The 21,746-nt window shown below is 44.3% G+C and overlaps 1 protein-coding gene across 4 annotated transcripts in view; it reads right to left on the bottom strand.

The window, feature by feature from the left end:
* The window catches only part of LOC106613570 (rab GTPase-activating protein 1-like), a 171,115-nt gene that overhangs the window by 123,029 nt on the left and 26,340 nt on the right, over positions 1–21,746 (bottom strand). For all 4 annotated transcript variants that reach the window (XM_014215968.3, XM_014215971.3, XM_014215969.3 and 1 more), the window contains exons 6-11: positions 19,621–19,781; positions 19,355–19,465; positions 15,032–15,098; positions 14,674–14,776; positions 11,748–11,914; positions 4,857–4,983 (exon numbers count right to left, since the gene is read on the bottom strand). In XM_014215968.3, coding sequence (XP_014071443.2) covers positions 4,857–4,983; positions 11,748–11,914; positions 14,674–14,776; positions 15,032–15,098; positions 19,355–19,465; positions 19,621–19,781 — 736 coding nt within the window. The remainder of the gene's footprint in view (positions 1–4,856; positions 4,984–11,747; positions 11,915–14,673; positions 14,777–15,031; positions 15,099–19,354; positions 19,466–19,620; positions 19,782–21,746) is intronic.

Raw genomic sequence — 21,746 nt, 5'->3', positions numbered from 1 at the left:
CAGCCTGCATGCTGAGCACGGGCAGCAGCTGGCGGACCTCTGTTCAACATTGATGCTGGCGCCCAGTGAGAAGCCACTGGATCTCATCGCGGCTCTGGTTCCTTCGTCTGCGCTATTGTCGCCGCTGCTACTTCTCCCTGATCCTCTGCTACCATGTTACAATTTAAAATGTTTCTGAGGATTGTGAAATCTACCCGAGTTCTTGCAGTATTGGTATATGATCATGATTGTCGGCCTGTGGTCCATTAGCTATGTTGCATCAGTCTCATGGGCTTCAAAAGAGCAATCTTCAGGCAACGACAAAGGTCACTATCACCCTCACTCTATATACATGGATTCATGTTAAGGGTGTTCGGATCGTACAATCATTTGTACTTAAGGCAGTTAGTTGTCTTGCGGCTTTCTATGAGTTTTTACGGTAATGAAATACAGTTAGTATTCATTTCTCTTTAATCATTTCATGATTTTCTGATTTAAATCAGGGACACACGTTCACCTTGTTGGGTAAGCATTCCCAAACTGATAGGAAGGGTAACGGTAACATTACTCAAACTAACTCTCCTTTCTGTCCTCTCTTCCATGTTATGCTACCTGCAATGGCGACCACTGGCCACTTCGGGTGATCCATTATTCGTCACTGATGCAGGCAAACCAATGACAACATACTGGTTTTTCATCACGGCTCTGTCTCCTCCTGCGGGGCCATCTCCTGAGCTATACGCAAACCCATTCGTTTTGCATCGGCGTCGCATCAACAGCTTCTCTATCTGTCCCTGCAGCCACACTGGAGATCACGGGGCATTGGTCCTCTGCTTCCTATGAACGCTATATTAGATTAAACGCCATGGAGATTTTGGGTGTCAAAAGTGATGAGTTAATTTGCGTGTTCCATGCCTTATATAGATCGCTATGTCAGCGTTCAGAGATCTGTTCTTAACCGACTTGCCAAGTTAAATAAAGGTTCACAGTCAATAGCATTGCTTTGGTTGTTATCGTAATAAAAGTTCTTTGCATATTAGCACAGGTGGTTGGCTGGGGGCATATTCCTTAGGTTGTGTGTTTTAAAAGAGAGAAAAAATATTATTTGAACCATTATTTAACTAGGCAAGTCAGTTAAGAACAAATTCTTATTTACAATGATGGCCTACCTTGGCCAAACCTGGACGACGCTGGGCCAATTGTGCACCGCCCTATGGGACTCCCAAACACGGCCGGATGTGATGCAGCCTGGATTTGAACCAGGGACTGTAGTGACGCCTCTTGCACTGAGATGATGCGCCACTCGGGAGCCCACTAGATGATAGATATTTCATGTAGGCCACAGATGATCAGGCTACTCGTATAGATCAGTGAGCGCACCCGGCGGTGTGTCTCTAGGCCAGCTGGGTTCACACTGCTACATTGGCAAGATAGGCAGATAGTTCACATGTGCCAAGATGAAGCTCATCTGGCCTTAAATCGAGGGTACCCGGCGGTACGTCACGGGGGACAGGAGTCATACGTCGTTCAGTTTATGCCACACATGGTTAACATTCCTACATAGTATTCATTCTTGCGATTGTAGGTTGACTATTTATGTATTTATTTGAACCCCTTCTCCCCAATTTCAATCTTGTCTCATCGCTGCAACTCCCCAATGGGCTCGGGAGGCGAAGGTCGAGTCATTCGTCCTCCGAAACATGACCCGCCAAACCGCGCTTCTTAACACTCACCCGCTTAACCTGGAAGCCAGCCGCACCAATGTGTCAGGGGAAACACCGTTCAACTGACGACAGAGGTCAGCCTGCAGGTGCCCGGCCCGCCACAAGTTGTCTCTAGAGCGCGATGAGCCATGTAAAGCCCCCTCGGCCAAACCCTCGGACACCGCCCTATGGGACTCCCGATCACGCCGGTTGTGATACAGCCCGGGATCGAAACTGGGTCTGTAGTGATGCCTCTAGCACTGCGATGCAGTGCCTTAGACCGCCACGCTCAGGAGGCCCTGGTAGGTTTACTTTAGCTGGTCAAATGATTATATCTGGCATAGCTACACAGTCGGCTGGCGTAAGGTTTTGCTGTTTTGGGGGATTGGTATAGCTTACCGCTCTCACTACCCGTAGACTATTTTATATTGATGCTTTGCTTGGCCAGTGATCTACCCTGAAGGAGCAGAGCCTATATGCCAAGACTTGAATTATTCATTGCTTAATAAATGGTTAAAACATATTTCTACATGGCATTTTCTTTCTGAAATTAAGCGGAACCAGTTCAGAAGGGAAACCGAGTGCCCCGCCTCAGGCTGACGCATCAGCTGAGATGGCAGCAATTAGAGACTAGTAACAATCACGCCTACCTTATTGGCAGTCTATTTAAGCTGACCGGGTCTGCTCACTGCCTGTAGGTTATTTTATATTGATGCTTTGCTTGGGCAGTGAGCTACACTGAAGGAGCAGAGCCTATACACAAAGACGTGCATGAATTCATTGCTTATAAAATGGTTAAACATTTCTACGTGGCGTCTTTCTGAAGTGTGTGTACTTTACTGTATTTACACTTGGGATACCGCTTTTCAACAGGAAACCTTTTTTAAAATCACTGGAGGACGTCTAAGCTTTATGCAAAGCAGGGTTACATTGTCTTTATTTAAGCGCTAAAATATATTTTTATAGGTTAAAACATTCCAAAAGTGAATTTTATTTTGCTAATTTAAGTGCAAAGATATTTCCTTATTTTATTTAGATAAAGCGCTGCCCACCTGTCCGGGTGAAGAATAGCCGTACTGTTAAGCCTCTGTGCTTTGGCAGTCGTTCTGACGCTGGTATCACTAAAAAATATAGATGAGTTTAGCTAATTCTAAGTATAGCCGGACAACCATTCCCAGGCCCTTTAATTTCATTCATTATGTCATCCACTGTTCTGACGCCCTTGCCTCTCTTTAGCTCTGGTAAAACAGCGAGCTGGTTTCTGCCCAAGTCCATGCAATAGTGGGCAGTCACACATTGGAAGTCCTCTGTGGTCCATACATTTGCTTTTGACGTAGCGGGGAGTAGAGTCTCGATGGATTGGTACAGGCACATCTCAGGCAGGAGAGGAGAGTGAGCGGAAAAAAAGAAACCAAGTGCAGAAGGCAGACTGTCAAACGAGATGCAACTAAGCTGTTGAGAGGCGAGGTTGATGAGGCTCTGTAGGCTGCAGCTAGGAGACCACTGTGACTGACAAGTGAATCCACCTGTCGCAGCGAGTGTGGGGGGGGTGACACTGGGAAAGGGTCGTAGTCGCTAGATGGGGGAGGTACTATGTCAACTTGTCAAAATAAGCGTGAAAAACATTTTTTTTCTCTCTAAGTCATGAACTAATGACTATGTCTGGTAAACGTGTTCTGTGCTGCTGCTTTGAAAGTGATGTGCCGGGCGTCACACCAGATTGAAAAGTACTGGGGGGAAATTCCAGCTCGCTACACATTTTCTGGCGGCTCTGGTTTGTGTACTTAGAGTGCTGTAATAAGAAGAGGGTTTTTTTTATGTTTGTTTACTTTCACTAGTCATTAAATCCCTAAAAATAAGTCTGAGGATGCATTTTGTGTCTTGAATCTTTGCCATGTAAAACCCTTTGTTTTCTTACTCCTCTCATGTATTTGCATCTGACTGCAATCATTAATATGAACCTAATTTTCCCAACTAAAAACCTTACTTATTCAATATTCATATTTTCAATAGGATGGTGGAAATGGGAAAACACAGAATGAGCATTCCTAAAATGAAGAGTGAAATCCTTCCGGTAAGTAAACCAGTGGCAGGGAGGCAGGCAGGCAGTGTGTTCCTTCCAGAGCTGTGCAATGTTGAGTCAAGCCGGGGAGGGAGGGCGAGATGGGTACCAGGTGGTCTTATGCCACCGCAGCAGTGCAGCGGCACCGATGAGTCAACCCTACTTAACCGGATTGGACTGCTCCAGTGAAACCAGTGAGCCCTCCAGAACCCATCCAAAGCTTCTGGAATTCTGTCTCGCCTCAGCCTCGCTCGACACCCAAAAAAATAAATAACTCCCCACTGTCTGAGACACACACACACCACACACCGGCTCAAAACACACAGACACAAAAGCGCGAACACACACAAACGTTCCCCCACACAAACATCCACGCCTGCCAACACCTCCCCCTCACAGCGGTTCACACACACACACACACACACACACACACACACACACACACACTAAATTAAACTTCACAGTTGATTCATGGCCGCCAGATACGAGGAGGGGGGCGAGCCTCAGGAAAATGCAAAGTGAGCCAACGTGTTGATAACGTTCAATTCAGGGGGAGTATCTGGACAGATGATCTCATTTGTATGAGGTGTTCCCGCCACCGAGGAGAAACAATTGCCCAAAATATATAAATAAAACAAATGCTCCTCCAACAAGCCATTTGTGCCAAAGCAATCTATTTCTTTTTTTTTTCTCTCACCTTGTACACACTTTCTAAAAGCAATCTAAGTAAGCTCCGAGACGCAGGTCGTTTTTCTTTGAAATTGAACATAGCAAGTTTTTCAGCATTACAGCGGTAGACAGTGTATTTTTCAATCAAGAGATATTAGGTAATACAATTATGTCGTCCGTGTGACTGAGGCGGATGGAATTCAATGTGCCGAGGCGGATGGAATTCAATGTGCCAAGGCATTTTACCTGGAGAGGTGTGCAAGTTCTCATGTTGACCTTGGAAGGTGATTGAAAGGCTAGCCAACAAAACAACAATGCACTCTTAGTTAGTCTTCAGGGCAAGATGGATGGATGGATGGATGGATGGAGCGAGAGGTAAGAGAGAGACAGATACGATAATGAAATGAGGATGAAAACAGAGAGCGAGAGGGAGAGTTCAATACCTTCCTCAGGCTCCTCTTCCTCAGCCGGAGAGGCCAGACGGCCGCGTCCCCCGTTGCTCCTCTCAGTCTCCCTCTGCAGGCTCACCACCTCCAACATGGCATCACCCTGGCCACCCTTCTCACTACCCTATACACACACACACACACACGTCACATATGGTGCAGATATAATACAGTGGGAGGATTCATTTTGACACAGCACCAAGAAACAAAGTTAAACATAGCTTATTACTACTGCAGCAGCATTGACGAGTCAATTCTACACGCTGAAAAAAATACAAATTTGTTCAGAGTGAGAGCTGTTGCGAAAGTCTCTCTTTGGGTATCCTCAAATATTTTCAGAGTGCCTCCCTTTGAAACAAAATCTGTCTAAAGCTAGCATCACCTTTTGCCACCACCCGAGGGGAACCACGGAAAAATATAATTACACGTACAGGAGGAAATTAAATTGAGCGGCGGCAGAGAGCGCCAAGGACCGTACCAGACGTCTTTTGGCCAGAGTGTCTGGTAATAGGGTTCACAGGGAGCCTGCTGCAATCAGAGCACAGAGAGATTGGGCTCACTCGCCTATGCAGGTCACTTCTAAAGTTGGGCTCTGTCACATTGCACATTGGGGGTTTTGTAACACTGTTGTTGCTACTGGGGTTGTTTGGTCTCAGCACTTGTGGTGAGAGATGGAGCCATGACAACACTAACGCAAGGGCCCTATATAAGGACTATATATGTAGCCCTTGCTCTGTGAGCACATCTGGATCCAAGCTAACATTTTAGCACAAGGGCCATAATTGAAGACTATACATCTAACACATTTTTTAGGCAATGCATTACCATAGCTGGCTAGTGCTATCAACAGTCATACATGACATATGAGAACATTGGCATTTACAAAGGTTTAGGTAGTACAAATAAGGGGGTCACAATAAGCTTCGCAATAATACCACTTAGACCTTGGGTAGGATCCTCCACTAACAAATCACCAAACCCTTTCTATCTCCTCGTGAGCCAAGGCGCAAAATATGCTCAGAGAGGGCGACGACAATGGCTCCTCTAATTCCTCAACGCCTTAATGAGAGGCCCCCGGAACAAATACAAATCGTACTCAAATAATACTGGAGCTAGTGGCTGGGATTAGAATCTTGTGTAAACACTAGAATGGCTATCTTTTAATTAACTTTTAACTACAGCAGCCGCCATTCTTTGCTGCCTGCTGATGAGCTAACTATAGAGAGAGAGGCACACAGGCAGAGCCCTAATTACTACAGTGCGATAATGAGTGGCTGCCTCGTATTAGGGCTCCCAATGATACAAAGGCTATGTCCAAAATTACAAACTAGTCCCTATATAGTGCACTTCTTTCGACCAAGGCCCTGGTCAAAAGTAGTGCACTATATAGGGACTAGGCTGCAATTTGGGACGCATTCAAAGCCTGGAGTGGAGAGGAAAATTCCCTTTCAAACAAGGAGGCAAGGGGCTTATGTTACTGACTTAGGGGCTTGTTTTGATTTTCTAAACACCTGCGGAAGGACCGGACAGGACGGGGATGCACTTGTGTGCTGGGCGTGGTAATTGAATGCGTCGAGAATAACGTCGCTCTCATGCATTTTAATTGGAGGAGGGGGGAGGGGGGTACGGGTCAAATGGATTGAGTGTGGATGTGTGCAGGCCTCGAATATCCCGACGGAATTGACGGTCATGGCCATCGATGCCCCCTTGTGTGGCCGTAGTGCATCCCTAAATAAAATCCATGCCTTGCGGCAAAAGGGTGACTACTTCTATATACAATGCAAGTCAAAAGTTCGGACACCCCTAGTCATCCAAGTGCTTTTCTTTATTTGTACTATTTTCTACATTGTAGAATAATAGTGACGACATCAAAACTATGAAATAACACATGGAATCATGTAGTAAACCAAAAAAAAAGGGTTCAATCAAAATATATTCTATATTTGAGATTCCTCAAAGTAGCCCCCCTTTGCCTTGATGACCGCTTTGCACACTCTTAGCATTCTCTCAACCAGCTTCACCTGGAATGCTTTTCCAACAGTCATGAAGGAGTTCCCATATATGCTGAGCACTTGTTGGCTGCTTTTCCTTCACTCTGGGGTCCAACTCATCCCAAACCATCTCAATTTGGTTGAGGTCAGGTGATTGTGGAGGCTCCATCACTCTCCTTCGTCAAATAGCCCTTAATAGCCCAAATAGCCTGGAGGTGTGTTGGGTCATTGTCCTGTTGAAAAACAAATGATAACCCATCTGGTTTGGGCTTAGTGGGACTGGCGTATTGCTGCAGAATGCTGTGGTAGTCATGCTGGTTAAGTGTGCCTTGAATTCTAAATAAGTCACAGACAGAGTCACCAGCAAAGCACCCCCACACCATCACACCTCCTCCTCTATGCTTCACGGTGGGAACCACACATGCGGAGATCATTCGTTCACCTACTCTGCGTCAAAGAGATGGCGGTTGGAACCAAAAATCTCAAAATTTGACAGATTTCCACAGGTCTAATGTCAATTTCTTGTGTTTCTTGGCCCAAGCAAGTCTCTTCTTCTTATTGGTGTCCTTTAGTAGGGATTTCTTTGTAGCAATTCAACCATGAAGGCCTGACGCAACACAGTCTCCTCTGAACAGTTGATGTCTGTTATTTCAACTCTGTGAAGCATTTATTTGGGCTGAAATTTCTGAGGCTGGTAAATCTAATGAACTTGTTCTCTGCAGCAGAGGTAACTCTGGGTCTTCCTTTCCTGTGGGGGTCCTCATGAGAGCCAGTTTCATCATAGCGCTTGATAGTATTTGCGACCTCACTTGAAGAAACTTTCAAAGTTGTTGAAATGTTCACATTGTTGACCTTCATGTCTTAAAGTAATAATGGACTGTCGTTTCTCTTTGCTTATTTGAGCTGTCTGTTCTTGACATAATATGGACTTGGTATTATACCAAATAATGCTATCTTCTGTATACCACCCCTACCTGGTCACAACACAACTGATTGGCTCAAAGGCATTAAGAAGGAAATTAATTCCACAAATTAAGTTAAGGCACACCTGTTCATTGAAATGCATTCCAGGTGACTACCACATGAAGTTGGTTGAGAGAATGCCAAGAGTGTGCAAAGCTGTCATCAAGGAAAAGGGTGGCTACTTTGAAGAATCTAAAATATAATTTGATTTGTATAACACTTTGTTGGTCACTACATGATTCCATATGCGTCATTTCATACCTTTCAGGTCTTCACCTTCTACAATGTAGAAAATAGTAAAAAAAAAAGAAAAGTAAAACTTGAATGAGTAGGTGTGTCCAAACTGTTGACTGGTACTGTATATACACAGTGCCTTCGGGAAAGTATTCAGACCCCTTGACCTTCCACTTTGTTACATTACAACCTTATTCTAACATTGAGGATTTTTTTATCAATCTACATACAATACCCCATAACGACAAAGCAAAAACAGGTTTTTGGAGATGTTTTCTTTTACGGAACTATCACATTCACATAAGTACTCAGACCCTTTACTCAGTACTTTGTTGAAGTACCTTTTGCAGCGATTACAGCCGAGTCTTCTTGGATATGACGCTACAATCTTGGCACACCTGTATTTGGGGAGCTTCTCCCATTCTTCTCCGCAGATTCTCTCAAGCTCTGTCAGGTTGGATGGGGAGCGTCGCTGCACAGCTATTTTCAGGTCTCTCTAGAGATGTTAGATCAGGTTCAAGTTCGGGCTCTGGCTGGGCCACTCAAGGACATTCTGAGACTTGTCCCGAAGTCACTCCTGCGTCGTCTTGGCTGTGTGCTTAGGGTCGTTGTCCTGTTGGAAGGTGAACCTTCGCCACAGCCTGAAGTCCTGAGCGCTCTGGAGCAGGTTTCCATCAAGGATCTCTCTGTACTTTGCTCCGTTCATCTTTCCCTCGATCCTGACTAGTCTCCCAGTCCCTGCCCCTGAATAACATCCCCATAGCATGACGCTGCCACCACCATGCTTCACTGTAGGGATTGTGCCTGGTTTCCTCCAGATGTGACGCTTGGCATTCAGGCCAAATAGTTAAATCTTGGTTTCATCAACCAGAGAATCTTGTTGCTCATGGTCTGAGAGTCTTTAGGTGCCTTTTGGCAAACTCCAAGTGGGCTGTCATGTGCCTTTTACTGAGGGGTGGCTTCCGTCTGGCCAGTCTACCATAAAGGCCTGATTGGTGGAGTGCTGCAAAGATGGTTGTCCTTCTGGATGGCTCTATCTCCAAAGAGGAACTCTGGAGCTCGGTCAGTGACCATCGAGTTCTTGGTCACCTCCCTGACCAAGACCCTACTCTCCCGATTGCTCAGTTTGGCTGGGCGGCCAGCTCTAGGAAGAGTCTTGGTGGTTCCAAACTTCTTCCATTTAAGAATAATGGAGGCCACTGTGTTCCTGGGACACCTTCAATCCTTCAGAAATGTTTTGGTACCCTTCCCCAGATCTGTGCCTCGACACAATTCTGTCTTGGAGCTCTACGGACAATTCCTTCGACCTCATGGCTTGGTTTTTGTTCTGACATGAAAATCATGTCCAATCAATCACATTTATAAAGTCCTTTTTACATCAGCCGATGTCACAAAGTGCTATACAGAAATCAAGTTGTAGAAACATCAAAGATGATCAATAGAAACAGGATGCACCTGAGCTCAATTTCGTGTCTCACAGCAAAGGGTCTGAATACTTATGTAAATAAGGTATGTTTTTTATTTTTAATACATTTGAAAACAATTCTAAAAACCTGCTTTCGATTTTTCATTATGGTGTATTTTGTCTAGATTGCTGATGATAAAAAAAAAAAAGCATTTTAGAATAAGCCTGTAATGTAACAAAATATTTTCCGGAGGCACAGTATATATGTAATTAAAAGTCTCATTAAAGTTTGGCTACATTTTCATGCACCTCATGTCGGCCCAGACGGCATCCCGAGCCACGTCCTCAGAGCATGCGCAGACCAGCTGGCTGGTGTGTTTACGGACATATTCAATCAATCCCTATCCCAGTCTGTTGTCCCCACATGCTTCAAGATGGCCACCATTGTTCCTGTTCCCAAGAAAGCTAAGGTAACTGAACTAAATGACTATCGCCCCATTGCACTCACTTCTGTCATCATGAAGTGCTTTGAGAGGCTGGTTAAGGATCATATCACCTCCGTCCTACCTGATACCCTAGACCCACTCCAATTTCCTTACCGCCCCAATAGGTTCACAGACGATGCAATCGCCATCACACTGCCCTATCCCATCTGGACAAGAGGAATACCTATGTAAAAATGCTGTTCGTTGACTTTAGCTCAGCATTTAATACCATAGTACCCTCCAAACTCGTCATTAAGCTCGAGACCCTGGGGCTCGACCCCGCAATGTGCAACTGGGTCCTGGACATACTGACGGACCGCCCCAGGTGGTGAAGTTAGGAAACAACATCTCCACCCCGCTGATCCTCAACACTGGGGCCCCACAAGGGTGCGTTCTCAGCCCTCTCCTGTACTTCCTGTCCACCTATGACTGCGTGGCCATGCACGCTTCCAACTCAATCATCAAGTTTGCAGATGACACAACAGTGGTAGACTTGATTACCAACAACGACGAGACAGCCTACAGGGAGGAGGTGAGGGCCCTCGGAGTGTGGTGTCAAGAAAATAACCTCTCACTCAACGTCAACAAAACAAATGACATGATCGTGGACTTCAGGAAACAGCAGAGGGAGCACATTTCGCCACATCGACGGGACAGTAGAGGAGAAGGTGGAAAGTTTTAAGTTCCTCAGCATACACATCACGGATAAACTGAAATGGTCCACCCACACAGACAGTGTGGTGAATAAGGCGCAACAGCGCCTCTTCAACCTCAGGAGGCTGAAGAAATTTGGCTTGTCACCTAAAGCACAAACTTTTACAGATGCACAATCGAGAGCATCCTGACGGGCTGTATCACCGCCTGGTACTACAACTGCACCGCCCTCAACCACAAGGCTCTCCAGAGGGTAGTGCGGTCTGCACAACGCATCACCGGGGGCAAACTACCTGCCCTCCAGGACACCTACACCACTAGATGTCACAGGAAGGCCAAAAAGATCATCAAGGACAACAACCACCCGAGCCACTGCCTGTTCACCCCGCTACCATCCAGAAGGCGAGGTCAGTACAGGTGCATCAAAGCGGGGACCGAGAGACTGAAAAACAGCTTCTATCTCAAGTCCATCAGACTGTTAAACAGCCACCACTAACATAGAGTGCCTGCTGCCAACATACAGACTCAAATCACTGGCCACTTTAATAAATGGACTTAATAAAGGTATCACTAGTCACTACTTCTAAGTGGCTTTGTTTCCTGTGTCTTCCCAGGGTCATCTAATGCTCACTTAACATTGAGGACTACAGAGAAGAAAACAATAGGACAGATACCTCCACTTTGGTTGTAAGGAAGCGTTAGCCCTATTGCTTTAACATTTCGAGGGCTGGTAAGCAGAACATACAACATACCTCCTATACAGAACCAAAATCCTCTTTTGTATTGTCCTGATGAGGTATCGGTTGGGATATTTATTTCGTGTGATGAGGTAAAGGTTGGGATATTTATTATGTGTGCGATGGAGGTAAAGGTTGGGATATTTATTGTGTGTGTGATGGAGGTAAAGGTTGGGATATTTATTGTGTGTGTGATGGAGGTAAAGGTTGGGATATTTATTATGTGTGCGATGGAGGTAAAGGTTGGGATATTTATTATGTGTGCGATGGAGGTAAAGGTTGGGATATTTATTATGTGTGCGATGGAGGTAAAGGTTGGGATATTTATTGTGTGTGTGATGGAGGTAAAGGTTGGGATATTTATTATGTGTGTGATGGAGGTAAAGGTTGAGATATTTATTAACTGGCCATTTATTTACCTGTTTGAGTTTGAGGTAGAAGGTCTCGCTAAAGGCCTTGCGGCTAAAGTACCAGAAGCGCTCATTGGCCGGGTAGACGCGCACCAGAGTCTCCAGCAGAAAGCGCACCGGCTCCACCACCTCAGTCACCACCAGGTCCACCGCAACGGTCATGTACACCTGCTTATCTGGAGAGAGACCACCACAGAGAGGACAAGGTCACACACTGGAGGGGGTGTTTGTAGTGCCAACAGCAGTTCCAGAATGTATACTGTATCAGTCTGGGTTAAAGTGGGCGTTGCGGGTTGACACACTTTAAGTGGATAAAGTGAAATGGTAGGCTATTAGCTTGATTTAATTGTATGTTTATAGAACGCAGAGAAAATATATTGCCTGCTGTTTTAATTAGGTAGACCAAACGTGTACTCCTCAGAGGGTTTGGATTCCACCACTACCACCAGCTGTCAAACTAGCAACAGCAGCACACCTATTCTCTTACCTCACCCTTCCTAGAGAAAGAGACAACGGACCAATTTAAAACTAGAATCATATTACTACAGCCAAGAAACTCAGCATCTTTAAATATCTACGAATTATTTAGAATCTAAGGAAACTGCATTCGACAAGCTGTGTGTGATATATCGCAATGTAGTGCAGCATAAATCTAAGCTGTCCTCTAGTACCACCAGCTTCATCCAAGTGAAAAAGTGACGTCCGGGGTAACAGATCTTGCAACATCCAATTTTTGGGGTTGAAAAAAACGGATTGGGAGAAAAATAAAACACACAGATAGCGATCGCCGAGCTATGAAACGGAGGGAAAAATAACCCATTTCACAGTGAAAAGGTTTTATTATTGTAATTAACCAGGGGGGGGGGGGGGGGGGTCTACAAAACTGCCTTGTAAAGAATGGCCTAAAAATAGATTCCAATTACGATAAAAGTCAAGCATAGCATGTTGGTTTAGAAAGATGTTTTAGGAAACGGCATCCCTTCAAGCTTCCGATACCACAGGACTACTTTCCCAGCGTGCCAAATCACTGACGACAAAGAAGGATTCGTTTAGTTGAGACCGCTCGGGCCGTTGTTTTTAGAAGTCTTGTCTCTCCCAGTTTTGACATGAAGTAAGCCGTGTGGTTTAATAGTGTAGAATCAAAGTCTTGAGTCTATGGTAGATGGCTGTTTTGTATAAGTAACAAATTATGTTCATGTTTTGTGGGAAGTCTCCCAGTGCATATAGCTTCATATTTCAAAAAGCATTAGCTACAATATATCAGTTAAAATCTATACGGATTATTACTAAATGTTCTGGCTCTGGTTTTTTATTTACACAAACACAGTAATATCCAATGTTTACATGCATGTTCTGCAAGCCAGTTATCACAAATACCTACTTCCTTTTCTACTAGTGTGGAAACATTCACATGAATGGTCTGTTTTCTTTGTGGAGGAATCGTGGCTTTGTAGTTTAGACTACCTAACTCTCCTGAGCTGGGTTGCTTTGACAAGCTGCCATATAGGTTTAAGTCAAACTTTCCTGACTTCCGAGTCAGCAACTCTGCAGTGCTGCTAATTTGTTTGATATAATGAGTTCAGTGAGGCAAGGTCTTGCACTTGCAGCGCTTGGCAGCGTCTTACTGTGCATTACACTGGGACCTGATATATGAAAAAGGTGTCCAAACCACCCATGTTTTCAGACAGCAAATTTGATTTGGGGCATATATCATTTATTTTGCAGGCCCTTGTAGGGAATAGCTGGTATCAAATGTTAGAGGCGCTGACTATTTTGTGACTGTTCAAAGTAAGTCACTTGAAATGCCTTTCAAAGAAATATCCTGTGTTGGTTGAGTACAAATAAAGGTGCTAGCTATATAGGTCGAGTCTGGGACCACATGGACAGGACCATTAGCTACAATTAGCACAAATGAAAAGCTCAGCACCAGTAAAGTCTTCCACATCCCCTTTCCTCGGTCTCTGACCCTGTTAACCACTGAGGTTGAACGCTGCTAGCGCTCTAAACCAATCCTAGAGCACAACCACAATGTTGCTAATCTAATAGGCTTTCCCCAGCAAACAGGGGACGTCCTGAGGACATTGTGACGTTCCCATTAGGTTCCTTAAGGGTTTCGGTACGACGTTATCCCACTGACGTTCTGAGAACATTCTAAGAAAGTCGAGTGTTGGTCCCAAGGGAACGTTCTCCAGGGGACCCTTGTCTAGTTCCATGTACGTTCCCAGGACATCACTGAGGACCATGTCAGGACGTTAATTTTACTAATCATTAGGACGTGGCATGATGGTCCTGAAAACATTCTAAAAAAGGTCCTGACATGGTCCTCAGTGATGTCCTGGGAACTTGAAGGAAACTACACAAAGGACCCTAGAGAACATTCCCTTGGGACCATCACGCGACGAGAACTAGACAAAACCTCCAGGGGACCATTAGACAACATCTGAAGGAACTCCTAAAAACGTCCTCGGGGACGTCCCCAGGACCTACACAAAACCTCCAGGGAACCATTACAACATCGTGACGACTTAAGGCGACCATTTTGTGACGTCCCAGGACATCCTAACGACTCATTACTGTTTGCAGGGTCTATAGCGGAAAAACAAAAGAAGCAAATAAGTGCCTTCCCCCTGTCAATATCAGAAATGAGGCTTTAATTTGCCATCTCAGCCATCCATCTCCTCAGATGAAAATAGTAAGATAAACACTATAATCGTATAGGAGCTTTAATTTGTGTTGTTTTCTGCTTATTAGGCAGATGTCCATTAAAATTGATGAAAGAATCATAAAAATCATAAGAAACTGTCTGGCCAGCTATGAATGCGACAGCTAAGCTGGTTGGCAGTGACATGCTTCAGTATGCTAGTGTGTCAGGCTGGTTGACAATGGCATGCGTAAGTAAGATAGGCTGGTGACAGGGTTGAGGGATGGTTCTCACCTTTAGGTGTGTCTTCATTCAGCACCTGGAAGGCAGCCATGTTGGGGTTCCATGTGCCCGTGATCACATACGACTTCCCATCCGAGCTCTTTCCCATGGACTCCTTCACATAGGCACAAACAGGGAAATGACATACAATCACAGTCAACAGACCTCAAACGGCAAAGCCATTCTAATCAAAAGCCAAAGAATCGATTTTCAATTCAACTCTGTTTAACCTGTCCAATAAAGAGTACACTAAAGTCAACAAAAGACTAAATAACTAGTCTCATAGTGATAGGTCAGTACATAGAAATGGGAGGTGCTGTTCTGTAACCTGGTTATGTGAATAAAGGAAACCATTGCGATTGCTGCTCACCATGTCTAGAAGATGCATGTCACTGTTCCGAACCTTCTGCCCTGGGCTCAGCAACATCCCAAAACACCTGAGGGAGAGGAACACAGGTCGGGGCCAATGGATCAAGGGGGCACTGCAACTCACCTTTCATAAAACCCAAAGTTTGGGTTTTGGCAGAATTTGGATTCATTATAAAAGACAAATGGTTTTTGCTGAGAGACTCATAATTGAATAAAATCCAATAATACAAAAAATCTCCATCAGCGTGGCATTAGCAAAGCTACAGGTATATTTTGTTACAGTGACCCAATTCTGAATTCTGTAGACTCTAGTCGAATGCTGGTGTGGGTGAATATGCATGGGTCTATTTATACATTCAAAGAATCCAAATTGAACTACAGCAAAGCAGTGCCAATATCACTTGGAAACAGAGGCCACTATATGCCTGTTTCTTATGATAGGTGCGCCATCAAGTGGTTGCGCTGAGAATCACTACTTCATAAGAATATAAACCATTTATTATGCTTCCACAGAACAAAGATACTCATCTGAAGAGCTTTGATTTCCCCCCCTCCTTCGTAAGGTTGACCTAGAACTTTCCTACACATGACATTACTGATGTAAGAAGGCATGACTTACTCGTGCGAGCTACTATTATTGGACTCCCGAGTGCTTGAGGCATCACTACAGACACCCTGGATCGAATCCAGACCATCACAACCGGCCATGATTGAGAGTCCCATAGGGCGGCGCACAAATTGGCCCAGCGTCGTCCGGGTTTGGCCAGCGTAGGCCGTCATTGTAAATAAGAATGCGTTATTATCTGACTTGCCTAGTTAAATAAAGGTTAAATTAAAACAAAAAATTATTCACAAGGCTTCAGGGCCAGACGGATTACAGGACAAGTACTCAGAGCATGCGCTGACCAGCTGGCAAGTGCCTTCACTGACATTTCCAACCTCTCCCTGACCAAGTCTAACAGACCACCATAGTGCCCAAGAATGCCATGGTAACCTGTCTAAAGGACTACTGCTCGTAGCACTCATGTAGCCATGAAATGCTTTGAAACACTGGTGATGGCTCACATCAACGCCATCATCCCAGACACCCTGAACCCACACCAATTCGCATAACGGAATCCACAGATGATGCAATCTCTACTGCACTCCACACTGCCCTTTCCCACTTGGACAAAAGGAAAGCCTATGTGAGAATGCTGTTCATAGACTTCAGCTCAACATTCAACACCATAGTGCCCTCCAAGCTCATCACTAAACTCAGGACCCTGGGATTGAACCCCTCCCTCTGCAACTGGATCCTGGACTTCCTGACGGGTCGCCCCCAGGTGGTGAGGGTAGGCAATGACACATCTGCCACGCTGACCCTCAACACGGGGGCCCCTCATGGGAGCGTGCCTAGTCCCCTCCTGTACTCCCTGTTCACCCACGACTGCATGGCCGTGCACGACTCCAACACCATCATTACGTTTCACGTAGATGATGAGCCTACAGGGAGGTCGTCAGAGACCTGGCAGTGTGGTGCCAGGACAGGAACCTCTCCCTCAACGTCAGCAAGACAAAGGAGCTGATCGTGGACTACAGGAAACGGAGGGCCGAGCACGCCTCCAGCCACGTCGACGGGGCCGTAGTAGAGCAGGTCGAGAGCTTCAAGTTACTCGGTGTCCACATCACTAAGGAATTATCATGGTCCATACACACCAACACATATGTGAAGAGGGCACGACCACGCCTCTTCCCCCTCAGGAAGCTGAAAAGATTTGTCATGGGCCCTCAGATCCTCAAGAAGTTCTACAGCTACACCATTGAGAGCATCTTGACTGGCTGCACCACCGCTTGGTAAGGCATCTGCTTGGCATCCGACACAAGGCACTACAGAGGGTAGTGCGTACGGCCCAGTACATCACTGCAATCCAGGACTTCTAGACCAGGCGGTGTCAGAGGAAGGCCCTAAAAATTGTCAAAGACTCCAGCCACCCAAGTCAGACTGTTCTCTCAGCTACTACATGGCAAGCCATACCGATGCACTAAGTCTAAAGTCTGGAACCAACAGGACCCCGAACAGCTTCTACCCCCAAGCCATAAGACCGCTAAATAGTTAGTGAGTAGCTATTGATTAACTATCTGCATTTGTCTCATTACATGCACTGCTGTTACTGTTATTTGTCTATCATTTTGCCTAGTCACTTAATTCCTACTTATATGTATACTGAACTAACACGCAACCATTTTTTTTTTAACCTTTATTTAACTAGGCAAGTCAGTTAAGAACAAATTCTTATTTACAATGACGGCCTAGGAACAGTGGGTTAACTGCCTTGTTGAGGGGCAGAACGACAGATTTTTACCTCGTCAGCTCTGGGATTCGATCTTGCAAGTTCATATGAGGTAGCCAGTCAATTGAAATCAATTCATTAGGCCCTAATTGATGGATTTCACATGACTGGGAATACAGATATGCATCTGTTGGTCACAGACAGTATATATATATATATATATATATAGACAAAAAAGGGCCTCAAGATCTAGTTACGGAATTTCTCTGCATTCAAATTGCCATTGATAAAATGCAATTGTGTTCATTGTCCATAGCTTATGCCTGCCCATACCATAATCCCACCACCACGGGGAACTCTGTTCACAACGTTGACATCAGCAAACCGCTCCCCCACACGATGACATACACATGGTCTGCGGTTGTGAGGCCAGTTAGACATTCTGCCAAATTCTCTAAAACAACGTTGGAAGCGGCTTATGGTAGTGAAATTAGCATCAAATTCTCTGCCAACAGCTCTGGTGGACATTCCTGCAGTCAGCATGCCAACTGCGCGCTCCTTCAAAACTTGAGACATCTGTGGCATTGTGTTGTGTGACAAAACTGCAGATTTTAGAGTGGGCTTTTATTGTCCCCAGCACAAGGTGCACCTGTGTAATAATCATGCTGTTTAATCAGCCTCTTGATATGACACACCTGTCAGGTGGATGGATTATCCTGGCAAAGAAATGCTCACCAAAAGGGATGTAAATAAATTTGGGCACAATATTTGAGAGAAATAAGCTTTTTGTGCGTATGGAACATTTCTGGGATCTTTTATTTCAGCTCATGAAACAAACATTTACATATTGCCTTTATATTTTTGTTCAGTGTACATATTACCTCAATTACCTCGTACCCCTGCACATCGACTTAGTTATCAATTTTCAAAAGTGATCAATTCTCATTGTTAATTTATTCCTTGTGTTACAATTGTTCAATTTTTCTACTATTTCTCTTCTCTCTGCATTACTGGGAAGGGCCCATTAGTAAGCATTCCACTGTTAGTTTTACATGTTCTTTATGACACGTGACAAATAAAATGTGATTTATAGCAACTGACTTAACATCAACACACAATTTTTGTTAAGGTAAGCTACTTGGGCAAAACGAGTAGGCAGCATGACACACCGTCACAGCTTAAAGGAGATATGAACATACAAAAGATGGTTGAAACTAAAAAAATAGGATGTAAGGCTTCTGCCTGGTCCCGTGTGGCTCAGTTGGTAGAGCACGCAACGCCACGGTTGCGGGTTAGAATCCCACGGGGGACAAGTACGAAAATGTACAAAAATGTATGCACTCACTACTGTAAGTCAGTCACTCTGGATAAGAACCTCTGCTAAATACAGTGAGAGGTGAATGTGAGTTTTTTTATTATTTGGAATACATTAGCAAATAAGTGTAAAAAAAAACAACTGTTTTTGCTTTGTCATTATTGGGTATTGTGTGTAGATTGAGGGGAAAAAAGCAATTTAATCCATTTCAGAATAAGGCTGTTATGTAACAAAATGTGGAAAAAGTCAAGGGGTCTGAATACTTTCCAAATGAACTGTAACTAAGTCATTAAATGCCTTTCAGAAGACACAAAACAGACCGAACAGTAACAGCTTCCTTCATGTCAATCAAGGAAGCTAAACTGCTGCACAGTCTAAAACTGTAAACATACATCACAATGACTTTATCTTAGACTAGCATAGGGTGAAATGAGGACACTCGCTCTTCTGGTTCTTCGCTGCGCAATTCTCTAATGACTATGTGTTAGCTGATCTTCATTGTTTAATTTCCGATGACTGAAAAAGACATTCAAACTAAAATCATACAAAAAATATTTTGGGGTCTATTGTATAATCTTTCCTTACGTCAAGCTTTACCACAGTCTCTCTCTTATGCTTACCAATATGACCCAGAGAGGTTGTGTGTTCTTGTGCATAACAAGAACAGCATGTTACAATATAGGACAGTGGTGCTGTCTAGCCTTACAGAAGGATCAAGTAGGCAGCAGCCCCTCACCTCTCAATGCCCAGCTCTTGGTTGCTCATCTGCTGGACCGTGACCACTACCTTCTTCTGCACGCCCTGCCGCAGCTTGAAGTAGAACTTGTCCCGGTCCTTGGGAACTGGGCTGAGGAGAGGAGAATGGGGGAAGATGAAGACAGACACAAAAAGTAAGTTGTTGGCTTAAAGGTCTGTAAAAGTGATTGATTGAGTGTGAGTGAGTGCTTTCATGCCATAGCATGCATAAGTGTGTGTAAGCGCGTTTAGAGGCTTCATGCTGACCTATAGTTTCCCTTGCTGTCGTCCTCCCGCACCTCCAGTGAGACTATGAAGCTGAAGAGGTCACTGTCGGGGGAGAGGGGCAGGGCCGAGTCCCTCACGTCAGGGGCTGGCTTGGAGGAGCGGCGGAACGCTGTGGAGAAACTGTACAGGATCCGGCTCACCTGTAGGAAGAGGGGGAGAGGAGGGGAAAAGAGAAAATAGAATTGTACTTAAGTCAGTTAGAATGGAAGGTTGTCTTCTCACTGAAGCTCTTCACTCACACTAGTCTTATAGCACCGTACCCTGGCTATCTACCAGTACTTTAAAGGCTAGTAGAAAGACAGACGATTGATCCTTGATTATTTCAAATAAAATCAAGTGTATGGTAGATCAGCTTTAATATTGCACATAGAACATACAATCAATCAATTTAATTGTTCGCATCATTTCTAATCCCCCTTGTTTATTTTGTATTGTTTTTTTATTCCTTCTATACTTTTTCCCCCTACCCTACTTGGAGTAAACTAACCGACAACAATACTTCTACTTACATCTATAGTATTTCGCTCACATCTACGGTACCTGTAGTTAAATAATTATACATATTCCTAATTGCCTCTGTATTCAAGTGCAGGATTTTCACCCACAGCGGCCAATGCACCATTCACTCTTAACTCCAACCCTCCGATGTCCACAGTTTAACCCATCTTTCCCAGTATAAATGCCATTTTGCTATTTCCTTTTGCAATCATTTTAGTATGGGTGGGTTGCACCAACATGGTTTAAATTAATCTAGGATTAGAGCTAATCTATGTTTTGTAAATCTAGGTTTATAATTAGAGATGTGCTGAACCACTTCATTTTAAATCTGGATCAGTAAATCTATGACTAACGGTTTTAAACTATGATTAGTGACATGTTACATCCCACTGTAGCTCAGTTGGTAGAGCATGGCGCTTGCAACACCAGGGTTGTGGATTCGATTCCCACGGGGGACCAGTATTTAAAAATGTATGCACTCTACGCGTCTGCTAAATTACTAAAAATGTAAATGTTACACCAATATGAGGTATTTCGTGAGTTGAAAACGAAGTAGCTAGCCTACTTGACAAATGAGGCCACAAAGTTGCTGTTCCTTGATCAAATAATAACAATGTAACGTTAGAACTACTGCAACTCCATCATGAAAGGTTCTCATGGGTTGGCTGATTTGAAATAAAATCCATTATTTGCCAGTACTAGACAGAAAACGAATTAGTTAGCTACTGTAGCTAGCTAGTTTATAAACCAAGCTAGCTAGCGTACAATATTTATTATTGTCATTACTTAACGTTATTTAGCCGTTTGTTGTTTGTCCGCTTGCCACCTGATCATGGCACGTCAAAGAAGTTCACATTTCTCCACTTATGAAAAAAAACAATTGTTGGAGCTGATGGAGGAATTTAGTAATGTACTGGAGGATAACGAGACAGACAACACGACTGTCAAAAAGCAGGAAGACACCTGGGCCATTTTATGCGACAAATGTAATGGATCAACACGGATTAAAAGAGAAGCGGGACTCAAATCGGATGAAAGCGTGCTGGAATTTTTTAAAAGCGAAAGCCAAAAAGGATGAGGCAGAGGAGAGGCGGGGGCTATTTCAGACGGGGGCTATTTCAGACCGGAGCCGTCCAAGGGAATTGATCCTATCACCCAGAAGGTATACGAGATGATTCCCCAGCAGTTTGCCTCTCTCCATAACCCCTATGAAGATGACGGACAACTTGACCCACCAATATTTAGTAAACATAAATAACTGGTAAATATCAATACCTATAATGCACGTTAAAACAAAGGTTAATGCTACTTCACTACAATGTTACTGTTACCAGGCCTGTTACAGCGTGTTGCATAACATCATTCGTACCAAGGCTGGGCATATCATGAAGTCCAAAAAGAAAGGAGGACCAAGACACTCTTCATATAATTAATTAAAATGCCTTTATTTGTATGGCATGTTCAACAGAAACAAAGTTTTCAAATCCGACGAGTTTCGGCTGCATGGCGTTCGTCAGGGAGTACAAAGAAATAATACAATGTCCTCTTTTGAACAGCTTTTCCCAATTAGCCCTAATTTGAAGAGGGAGTGGTTACAAAATGTATTG

This window comes from Salmo salar, chromosome 10 (assembly GCF_965601325.2).
Source record: "Salmo salar chromosome 10, fSalSal1, whole genome shotgun sequence".
Classification (NCBI taxonomy): Eukaryota; Metazoa; Chordata; class Actinopteri; order Salmoniformes; family Salmonidae; genus Salmo; species Salmo salar.
This window is presented reverse-complemented; position numbering and strand designations above follow the sequence as displayed.